The sequence below is a fragment of the Sorex fumeus genome, unplaced genomic scaffold (assembly GCF_029834395.1).
Source record: "Sorex fumeus unplaced genomic scaffold, SorFum_2.1 ptg000072l, whole genome shotgun sequence".
NCBI lineage: Eukaryota > Metazoa > Chordata > Mammalia > Eulipotyphla > Soricidae > Sorex > Sorex fumeus.
The window spans coordinates 52389436-52399846 of record NW_026606129.1 but is presented as its reverse complement, the minus strand read 5'-3'; the positions used below and the strand labels follow the sequence as shown (position 1 = coordinate 52399846).

The following is a 10411-nucleotide window of genomic DNA, read 5'->3' as shown; positions in this document are numbered from 1 at the left end:
TGTGGCCGAGAAAGGCAAAGTCTCCAGCGAGTGGGCACACGGGAGTCCGTGTGGGGAGACCGGTCACTGCTAGGTGGGGAGCCAGGAGCAGGAGGAATTCAATTTCCCTCTCAAGTCCTACGTCACTGCTCAGCGCACTCCCTGACCTGGAACAGGTGCTCAGAAATGTTTGTGCGGGAACTGGAGGATGAGCCTGGCTCTCCCTTTGCCTTTTCTAAGCAGCCTGGTTTTTATTTTGTTTTGGGTTTTTATTTTATTTTATTTTATTTTTTTGCTTTTTTTGGGTCACACTCGGCGCGGCGATGCACTGGGGTTATTCCTGGCTCTGCACTTAGGAATTACTCCTGGCGGTGCTGGGGGACCATATGGGATGCTGGAAATCGAACCCAGGTTGGCCGCGTGCAAGGCAAACGCCCTCCCCACTGTACTATAGCTCCAGCCCCTCTAAGCAGCCTTGGACAATCTCCCAGATCTCCCAGGCCCTGGCATCTACCTGTGACCCTCTCTCTAGCCTGCCCACTGGTTCCTTATCCTTCCATGCTCTCTGCTCCACACACCTGGGCAGGGGAAGGGGCAGATGAACGGGCATGTGGCTCCCTAGGGTCAGATCTATTCCAGGCAATAGCTTTCCTATTCAGTACTGCTGTCACCCAGGGCCCAGCAACCCCTGCCCCACTCCTCCTTACCCCTCGTGCTGCTGGGAGGGAGGCAGGAGGGGGTACGCTCCCATTCCACCCAGACTTGACTCCCCTGTGGTTCCAGCAACACCAACAGGGCAGGGTGAGCCCAGACACTGGAGGATTGGGAGGACCAAGTGTGGATTCCCCCCCCCCACAACCCCCCGCGTGGAACAACCCCTCTGGGCCCACCTGTCTGGGGGCACTTCAACAATAGCGGCACATGTACAGCATACAGGGTGGGTGAGTGTGTATGTGAAAGTGTATGCACACATAGATTGTTTAGTTCTGCACTGTGTACAGATATGTATCTGTGTACCTCTACACACACACACACACACACACACACACAAGCCTATGAGCAGACATAGAGAGAGGAAGGGCTTTGTGCGTTTGTGCCCATGTTGTATGTATCCTGAATGAGGGATGTGTGTCCGTGCTCACAAGGACTGTGTACATCAGGTCTGTACAGAATCTCTTGTGCTGGGACCTTCTCAGAGGCAGCCAGCAGGTGTGGGCAGACAAGCTCCAGGCTGAGAGCACATGATGTCTGGGAGAGGCAGAGCCCTCAGAGAGCCCTTCCTGAGACTAGCTCATCTCCAGACCTGTTTGGGGGACCTCACCTCACCCAGCTAGTGAGGGGGGGGCGCTGCAGGTAAGGGAGGGTCTAGACCCTGAAGGGCTGGAAAGATGACATTCCTGAAGAGAAGGAATGTATTGGATCCCAAGACCTAGCCTGAGCCCCAGACACCCCCCTCCCAGCCTCTGTGCTGCCAGAGGGGGGTTTGCAGTTGCTGGATGGCACCTCTGGCCTCTTGCGGTGCGACCATGGGCATGTTTCTGCTCTGGGCCTTGAAGTCCAAGGGTTCTGAGCCCCATCTCAGGAAAGCCCTGCTGGGATCCACTGCATGGGTTGTGTCATTGTTGTAGAGGTGCCTCCCACAGACACCACAGATTCTGGCCTCTCCTCCAATCTGGGTGATGGGCCACTGGGGCCAAGCTAATTCGCCTCCCTCCGCCTCCACCCACCCTCCTCAGTGCACACACTCACCCAAGCTGGCCTCACATTCCTGATGAAGGATTCCCCCTCCCCGCCCCCCCCCCCCCAATTCTCCCACACCTGCAAGGGAATTTTTCCCATTCCACATCCTCATAGGTCCCTCCCAGGGGTATAGCCCCCACCCCCACCCCTCTGGAGTCCAGAGGAGGAGAGAGATAAGTAGGAGAGATATAAGGAGGAGAGAGATAAGGGAGGAGAGATATAAGGCAGAAAGAGATAAGCTCTCACTAGTTAAAGGGGAGGGATTGCAGAGCCTCCTCCCCGAGTCTGGAAAGTTCTATTTCATGCAGGTGGGGGGAACAGTGGAAGTCCCCACCCCCTTCTTCAGATGTGTTTCCACTAGTGGACATGGGCCAGTTCCTGATGGGGAAATTCAGTTGCCAAAGCTCCCCATGAGGCAGGGCCTGGTGGACCCATGAGCCTCAGTGAGACCTCAGATCCCCTCCCGAGAGTCTGCTCAGGCCCTTTCTGACGGCCCCGAGAACCCTCACAATCAGCACCTAGCCTGGTCTCAGAGACGTGCCCTCCTGTTGGAAAGCTGGAGAACTGAGGCCTGCCTGGGCACCATCCATTCTAGCACTTTCCCTGGTGGAGAATTGGAGGCTGGGTCACAGTGACACCTCTGCAGGTGGCTGGGCAGAATCTGGGTCTGGGCCTCACAGGCCGTAGGACCAGGAAAGAAGAGGTTCTTTCTGCCCAGCAATGCCAAGCCAGCCCTGTGTAGAGCCCAAAGATGTGCTTCTCCTTTCACCTCTGCAGGCTTCCATCCAAGAGATCCGTTTTGGGGGTGTGGCCCTCCTTCCATGCATCCCAGAATGACCAAACCCTTCCACTAGGCTATCCCTCACATGGTACAGTGAGGCAAAGCGTAGGGGGGCTGTTCCAGGACACCGGAAGCATCAGGTCAGCGAAATGCTTAATCCTCTGGGTTCCAGAGGTCCTCCCTTAGGCAAATCTCAGCCCCATCGGCCCCACTTGACCTCTGGCTTCCTCCAAGCTAGAGGTGGAGGGCAGGTGGCTCAGAGCCTACTAGCCTCTGGCAGGATGGGAGGTGGGGACACTCAGCCAGGCGGTGCCCGGTCGTGAGCACCCTCCGCCGGCCCGACGAGCCAGGCTGGGGAGGGAAAGGGAGGTCGGAGCTGCGCACGCGCGCCGCTCCCGCCGAGCCGCTTTGTTCCCGGGCTACCTGCGGATCCATTCACCTCCTCCGCCCCGCACTGCCGCCGCCCGCGAGCCGACACACCGCCCTCGCCAGGGCCCCGCCCACTTCCCGCGCGGGGCGGGGCCGGCGGCGACTCCTCCCCCCGCCCCCACTGTTGCCTTTGATTGCGATTGGCCCGCCAGCACGGCACACGCCCACCTACCGCGAAAGCTGATTGGTGGGTTGGGGAAGACGGTCTGCGGATTACAAGGGAGCGCTCGCGTCCCACCCGCCCCCAGTGGGAAAGTCACGTGGCGCTTCATTCGGCGCCTGTCACCACCCTGCTTATGTAGCTTTCTTAAAGGGCTCGCGCTCTCTTCCCTGGGCTGGTCCTTTCCAGGGTTCCTTCACGCATGGCCTGGAGTGTGCCACGGGGCTAGGCCATCTTGCTCCACCAGTCGCTTAGGTTTGAGTGCCCTTCTGCCTCAGGCCCCCGAGTCGATGGCCCTCACGGGGACTGTTGCCTTCGCCGGAAACGGTGTCCTGCCTAAGCACAATCCTGGCACGTAGTAGGCGTCCAGTTTGCATTTGTTGAATGAACTAGCTGGCAAAATGAATGAATGGGTCGACAACCAGGAGGGAAGGAGGTGGGCTCAGAGTGACCGGGCCTCCTTCCACCTCATCCCCAGGGGGACTCTTGCTTTGGGGAGTATGGGGGGGGGGCGGTGCGAGCAGCTCCCAGGGCAGCCCTGCCAGGTAAGGCAGAGAAAAGCTGGAAGCGTGGGCGCGTTTCTGCCGGATCCTGTAGGCAGGGCAGAGCCAGACCTGGTCACGGCAGGCCGGCAGCCGCGCTGGGGCCGGGCGGGAGAGCCGGGCTCGGGTCCGCGGGGCCGCCCGAGCGGCGAGGGCGCGAGCGTCCCCCGTGGGGAGGGGCGGCGGCGGCGGCGCGGCGCCTTTAAGCCCGGGCGCCGGCCCGCGGCCCCGCCCCTCGGAGGCTGCCTGGGCGCGCGGCCGCCCGAGCCGCGGTTTAATTGGGGCTGTCAGGCCGCGGCGCGCGCGGAGGGCCGGGCGGGGACGGAGGCCGGGAGGCCGGGAGGCGGGGAGGCCGGGGCGGCGGGCGCGGCGGGCGCGCAGCTCGGCGGGAGGCGGGCGCCCGGAGTCGCGGCCGGGGGCGCCGTCCCAGGGCAGGGCTGCCCGGCCCCGGCCCCGGGCCGCCCGCGCTCCCCATGAAAAACCAGCTCCGCGGCCCCCCAGTGCGGGCGCACATGTCGGCCTCGGGGGCGGCGGCGGCGGCGGGGTCGGAGCCCGGTGCGGGGCCCGGGGGCGGCGCGGGCCCCGGGGCGGGTGCGGCGACGGCGGCGGGGGCCATGCCCTGCAAGAGCGCCGAGTGGCTGCAGGAGGAGCTGGAGGCGCGCGGCGGCGCGTCCCTGCTGCTGCTCGACTGCCGGCCGCACGAGCTCTTCGAGTCGTCGCACATCGAGACGGCCATCAACCTGGCCATCCCGGGCCTCATGCTGCGCCGCCTGCGCAAGGGCAACCTGCCCATCCGCTCCATCATCCCCAACCACGCCGACAAGGAGCGCTTCGCCACGCGCTGCAAGGCGGCCACCGTGCTGCTCTACGACGAGGCCACCGCCGAGTGGCAGCCCGAGCCCGGCGCGCCCGCCTCGGTGCTCGGCCTGCTCCTGCAGAAGCTCCGCGACGACGGCTGCCAGGCCTACTACCTCCAAGGTGAGGCTCGCCCCGAGACCCCTGGCGCCCGGGCTGGAACTCCCACCGGCCCCTGGCGCCCCCTGCGGAGGCCGCGCTCAGCCCCTGCGCCCGGCCGCGCGCTCTGGGCGCCACGTCGCACCGGGGGCGCATCCATCCCCGGGTGCCCTCGGGACTCTCTTGGCCACACGCTCCAGTGGGCACAGAAACTTTTCCCCGACTGGGCTTTCCTATGTTCTCCCCCGTTGTTGGGGCCGTGGCAGCGCCCAGATTTCAGCGGACCACCTCCCCCAACACACACACAGAGGAGGGAGCGTACCCCGAAAGATTTCAGGGTACCGGGCTCCAGTTTTTCCAGCCTGAAAGGCCAAGACAAGACAGGCCAGGGGCGCTCTTTCCCCAGCTTCCTCCCCAGGGCAGAGAGCCCTGGGGTTGGAGAAGGTTCGCTTTCTGGCTGGGGTCTCCCCGCTAGGGAATCACGGGCTTTTGGAGGCGCTTGGGACTTGGTGGTAAGCAGTAGCTCTGGCCTGGTCCTGGTTCTGGGAGCCCCAAGTACCCACCCTGAAGCCCCAGAGCCTGCAGAAGGGAGAAGCCAGCGCTGGGGGGCGAGTGTCTGCAGCCCAGCCGGTGTTTCCAATTAACATTCCAAAATGGCCTCTCCCTCTCCCTCTTCTCCCTGGCAGTGGCCGGCGGGAGGGGAGCAGAGAGAGGGCTGCGGCACCCTCGGGCGCAGGCCGAGGTTCAGCTGCAAGGTGCTCCCCACGCCTGGTCCCTGTGAAACCCCTGGTGGCCCTTCCCCTGTGTGTGTCTACGCTGGGAATGGTCTTGTGTTCTAAGTGGAGGTTCTGCAGAGGTGGCTTTAGGACCCCATTTCTTTACTGTCTCCCACTGGGGGACAGACAGGGTGGGACCTGCTTGCCACTCCCTGACTCTGGTTGGGGTTGGGGTAGGCACCCAAGGGTTTGACATGGTGCTCAGCGCTGGAGCAATTGTATGTGTGATTTTCGGCACCACCAAAAAAACCTCCCGAATGCGCAGTCAGAGAGTCTCAGCCCTACCCCCGGCAGCTCTGGCCCCTGCAGCCTCGACTGTAGGAAGGGTTTGCAGAACCCTTCTGAAATGCGGTTGTCTGCTCTCCTATACCACTTAGCAGTTACGGAGCACCCTCGGGTGCCAGGTGCTCATGGGCACTGCAGAGAGCAATGTTTCGGGGCCGTCCTCCAGAGCCCCAAGGCAGGTGGTGTGTCTGAAGCCCTGAAGAATTCTGGGTGGGCTTTGGAGCTCAGGCCGGGTTCTTTACCTCATCTGTGAAGTGGGCCACAGGCTCCTTGGGACGAACAGCTCCCGAAGACGTCAGGCACGGTCCAGGTGGGCTGTTGCTGGGATTGTGCTTGACGGGGCACCCTGGCTGTTTCTGGTTTACCTACGGCCCCTTTGGACTAGGGAAGTGGCCAGGGGCACCCACAGTTTCTCACCCAACTCCGGCTGCAGGTGGTTTTAACAAGTTCCAGACTGAGTACTCGGAGCACTGCGAGACCAACGTGGACAGCTCGTCCTCGCCGAGTGGCTCACCACCCACCTCTGTGCTGGGCCTGGGGGGCCTCCGCATCAGCTCCGACTGCTCGGATGGGGAGTCAGACCGCGAGCTGCCCAGCAGTGCCACAGAGTCCGACGGCAGCCCCGTGCCCTCCAGCCAGCCGGCGTTCCCCGTCCAGATCCTACCCTACCTCTACCTCGGCTGTGCCAAGGACTCCACCAACCTGGACGTGCTCGGCAAGTACGGCATCAAGTACATCCTTAACGTCACGCCCAACCTGCCCAACGCCTTTGAGCATGGTGGCGAGTTCACCTACAAGCAGATCCCCATCTCCGACCACTGGAGCCAGAACCTCTCCCAGTTCTTCCCTGAGGCCATCAGCTTCATCGGTAGGTGTTGCCAGCTCTGAGCAGGCTGGGTGGGCAGGCGTCAGAGGTGTGTATGGGACTCTGGGTGCCACCCGGGCCCAGCCAGGCACTGCTGGGCCTGTTGAGGCATGTGTGTGTGTGTGTGTGTGCGCGCGCGCGCGCACACATGCATACGTGTGTGTGTGTGTGTGTGTGTGTGTGTGTGTGTGTGTGTGTGTCCCCTCCTGTCCCGGTGTGTGCCGTGGGTGTACCCCATGGGTGAGTCATCGCAGCCCTGAGGGCCCGAGCTGGCCCTCCTGGCCAGCAGCACTGCAAGGACTCTGCTATCCTGCTCTTGTCTTCTTGGTGCTAGTGTTTGGGGCTTAATGCACAAACACCTCCCTAGGACCTCCCATGTGCCGCTTCATGCCTCCGCACAAGTGCGCCCCGGTACTGTTTTGGGTTGCACCATGGGGGGGGGGGGGGCGTGTGTAAGGGTTGCCTTGGCACAAAGCCTACTTTCCCCTCCACGGCAGCTGCTGGAATGGGGCAACCCAGAGTGCCCCGCCGTGTCCACAGATGCTCCTGGGGGCCTGGGGGCCTTGCCTGAGGTCTCCGGGTAGAGAGGGAATGTGGGGGGGTGCCAGAGAGGGCCTCCCCCAGAGTGCAGGCTCTGGCTGTCTGGTGTAGAGCCCTCTGGCTCCCCTCTCTCCCCCATGGCCTTATCTCAGACTGCCCCAGCCTGCTTCCTCCCCGGTCACCACGGGAGGCTGTGGGGCTGCGGGTCACAGCCATCCAGGGTACAGAACACAAGATCAGGACGAATGTAACCCCTGGTGACCCCGGGTTTCTAGGCCGGCCTCCAGTGACTGTCACGGTGGCCTGAGCAGCCTTCTCCCACAGGCGGCCATGTCCAGCAGGCTGGGGTGGGGGGGTGGGGGTGTTTCAGTCTCAGCTGGGCCTGGCCGGCTTTAATAACAGGAAGTGGGAGGTTCACGCCTCATCCGCTTACTGGGAACCAAAACTAGGTGCCTGGCTGGGAGGAAGGAAGGAAGCGGAGGCCGGGGGAGGGCCAGTCCGTGGAGGCTCCAGAGCTTTCCAGCTCAGCACGGGGACACAGCCTGGAGGGCTGGGTGCTGCCTCAGCATGTGCCGAAGTGGGGGAGAGGATGGGGGAGCGACTCCCCGTAGGCAAGCCTTGCTTGTCGGGGCCCTTCTTCTCCTGGAAGGCCTCCCTGTCTCTGGGGAGAGGGACCGGACAGGGCAGAGGGTTGGGGAAGAACCTTTCCCCCATTTGACAAGTGGGGGAGCTGCCGCCCCAGCTTCCTCGCAGGACCCGGTGTTCCCGGATCAAGCGCCAGCACCACCCCCACCCCCACCCCCCCAGCCACATCCTGAAGAGGCTAAAAATAAAACTCGGTCCCAGTGGTTTTCCTTTGGCTCTGTCAGGAGTGGGTCTGGGGGCCAGGCTTTCCGGATGCTGGTGTGCTATGGGCTTGTCCCCACCACCCCTTGCTCCCACCCCATCTCAAGGTCAGATCACGCTGCCCGGAAGGGCTACAGGAACAGGAAGTGGCAGCCCTTCCCCGCCACTGGCCTGGCCCCGGGTCAGTCTCCAAGGTGTTAGGTCTGGGTGCCCACACATGTCTGCCAAGTGACTGCAAGTCCCCAGGAGGAGCGGTTGACACTGGGGATCTGCTGTAGGAGCACTGTGTGCCGAGGGCAGTTCCCGCGGACGCAGGAGGGGCCAGCCCCAGGGCTGCCCTTTGCTGACCTCTTTAGCTTTGGCACAGGGAGTGGCAGCTGCCCTGGGCCCAGGGAGCAGAGATGGTCGGACTGAGTGGTGTGTCCTGAGTTGTGCCTCAGGCAGAGGCATAAGAGAGGCCCTGGGGGCAGCTGAGAGAGGCAGCGATGGCGATGGCGGGACAGGGTTGGCCTGGCTGGGGAAGGTCCGTGGAGTGGGCTGGGTGGGGCCACAAAAAAGCTTGTTTGTGGAGGCTTAGCCCTGGTCCTCCTAGGCGCCAGGCAGCCTGGGGGACGTAGGCATAGGGCAGTGCCAAGGGCAGGGCAGACCACCCAGTCGCTTGCAGAAGGGCCTCTCTAGGGCCTGTTGGCCACGCAGCTCTCTGGATGGGTCTGTGGGAGCTGTAACAGAACCAGCTCCTGCCCCCATGCCTGGGTTGGCAGTGGCAGGTCCTGTGACTGGAGGACCCTCCTGTGGCCTTGACCTTGTCTCCCTGCCACTGTGTCTGTCTTGCCACTATTAAGTCAGCTCCTAGGCCTGGTGCTGGGTGTCCCGTCCCCCGTTGTAGCAGCCAGAGGACTTGCCATGGTTGTACTTGTCAGAGTCAAGTCCTCAGAGCAGGGGGGATACGGGCACCTGTTTGAGGAACAGGGAAACTGAGGGATGTGTGGCAGAGCCCTCTCACGGTCAGTTGTACACGCATCGGGGGCTTCCCAAGCTCCTGGGGTGCCCCCTGACCCCCCCTCCCCGTGTGTTTCAGACGAGGCCCGCTCCAAGAAGTGCGGCGTGCTGGTGCACTGCCTGGCCGGCATCAGCCGCTCGGTGACTGTCACCGTGGCCTACCTGATGCAGAAGATGAACCTGTCACTCAATGATGCCTATGACTTTGTCAAGAGGAAAAAGTCCAACATCTCGCCCAACTTCAACTTCATGGGGCAGCTGCTGGACTTCGAGCGGACGCTGGGGCTGAGCAGCCCGTGCGACAACCATACGCCCAGCGAGCAGCTCTATTTCTCCACGCCCACCAACCACAACCTGTACCCCCTCAATACCCTCGAGTCCACGTGAGGCCTGGGACCTGAGACAGACGCTGGGTGCCAGCCCCTCCCCAGCCCCCTCGGGGGGCTCGGGGGACAGGTCCACACCCGCTGCATCCGGCCTCAGGGGCTCGTGGATGCTGCCTGGGCCCAGGGGTGCAGTCCACGGTGACAGGGCTTCTCCACCATCTGCGAGGCCGGCCGCGGCAAAGCCTCCATCAGCAGGACTTCCTGGGGAGCCCTTGGCTCTCGGACATGTGGCTTGGGGAGTCCTCATCCCGGAACACTCCTTTCTGCTGTTGACCCAACCAGTTTGGCGGTTTTTAAAGAGACATCAACAGACCTGAGTTTACTTTTTACTGTTGGCAGGTAAACCCACGCTCTCTGGAGCACAGACAGTGTCCAAACTCTTCTTGATTTTCTTTTTTAACGAAAAAGTGTTATTTTTAGGCAACATGCAACAGCAGATTGTACAAAAACCAGTATTTCATCCCTTTTTTGATCCTGCGAGAAAGCGAGAGAGAGCGTGTGCGACAGAGAAGTGTTCTCAGTTTTTTCTATTTCAAAAAGCAATTATTGTTGTTGTTGATTTTTTTTTTTTAATGGAAAAGACAAACCCCGTGTTGATCTTGACCAAATGCATTTTGCACATGTGTGGAGCCTCCGTTTCTGCAGTGGGCCCCAGATGGGGTAGCCTGCTGCTCTGTAGGCTTCGGACCTCCCCCCGCCACACCCCCCGGCGCCTGCCATGCCCTGCCTGGCACTGCAGTGACTGCTGCATGTTGTAACTGGCGGGTCTGCAGTCTTGCTGGGGCAGGAGCAGGTTGGCCCTGCCATAGTCTGGGCTGGTGGTAGCGGAGTCCCGGGACACTGCCAAGCAGTAGCATTAGCCCTTCGGGATCAGCCTCTCGGAGGCCTGAGCCCTGGGCCCTTTTCAGTACTACCCACTACTCTGTCCTGTTTGTTCTTTTTCTGTGGGGGGGATGCGGTGGGGGGGGGGGGCGGGGGTCCTGGCCCTGTCTCCTGCGAGTCCCTCTGTCCCTCTGGCTGTCGCTTTGGTTCAGTTGTCGCTCCTGTCTCCCCCATCTGTGGACGCCTGCCCTGCTCTCGTTGCCCAGACCTTCTGCTCCCAGGAAGCTCGCCCCTATTTTCAATCCCA

The 10411-nt window shown here is 62.2% G+C and overlaps 1 protein-coding gene across 1 annotated transcript; it reads left to right on the top strand.

Annotated features, from left to right (window-relative positions):
- The first annotated feature begins 3964 nt into the window (after positions 1-3964).
- DUSP7 (dual specificity phosphatase 7) lies at positions 3965-10181 on the top strand. Its single transcript, XM_056129138.1, has 3 exons — positions 3965-4609; positions 6080-6514; positions 8976-10181. Exons 1-3 carry the CDS (start codon positions 4105-4107, stop codon positions 9281-9283), a joined length of 1248 nt encoding a protein of 415 aa, XP_055985113.1. The 5' UTR covers positions 3965-4104; the 3' UTR covers positions 9284-10181.
- The last annotated feature ends 230 nt before the right edge of the window (positions 10182-10411 follow it).

What these genes read in the sequence shown, in the direction of transcription:
- DUSP7 (XM_056129138.1), top strand. Translation starts at nt 4,105, where the DNA reads ATGAAAAACCAGCTCCGCGGCCCCCCAGTGCGGGCGCACATGTCGGCC. An exon ending in CCAGGCCTACTACCTCCAAG is followed by an intron (nt 4,610 to 6,079) that starts GTGAGGCTCGCC and finishes CTCCGGCTGCAG; the next exon opens with GTGGTTTTAACAAGTTCCAG. An exon ending in TGAGGCCATCAGCTTCATCG is followed by an intron (nt 6,515 to 8,975) that starts GTAGGTGTTGCC and finishes CGTGTGTTTCAG; the next exon opens with ACGAGGCCCGCTCCAAGAAG.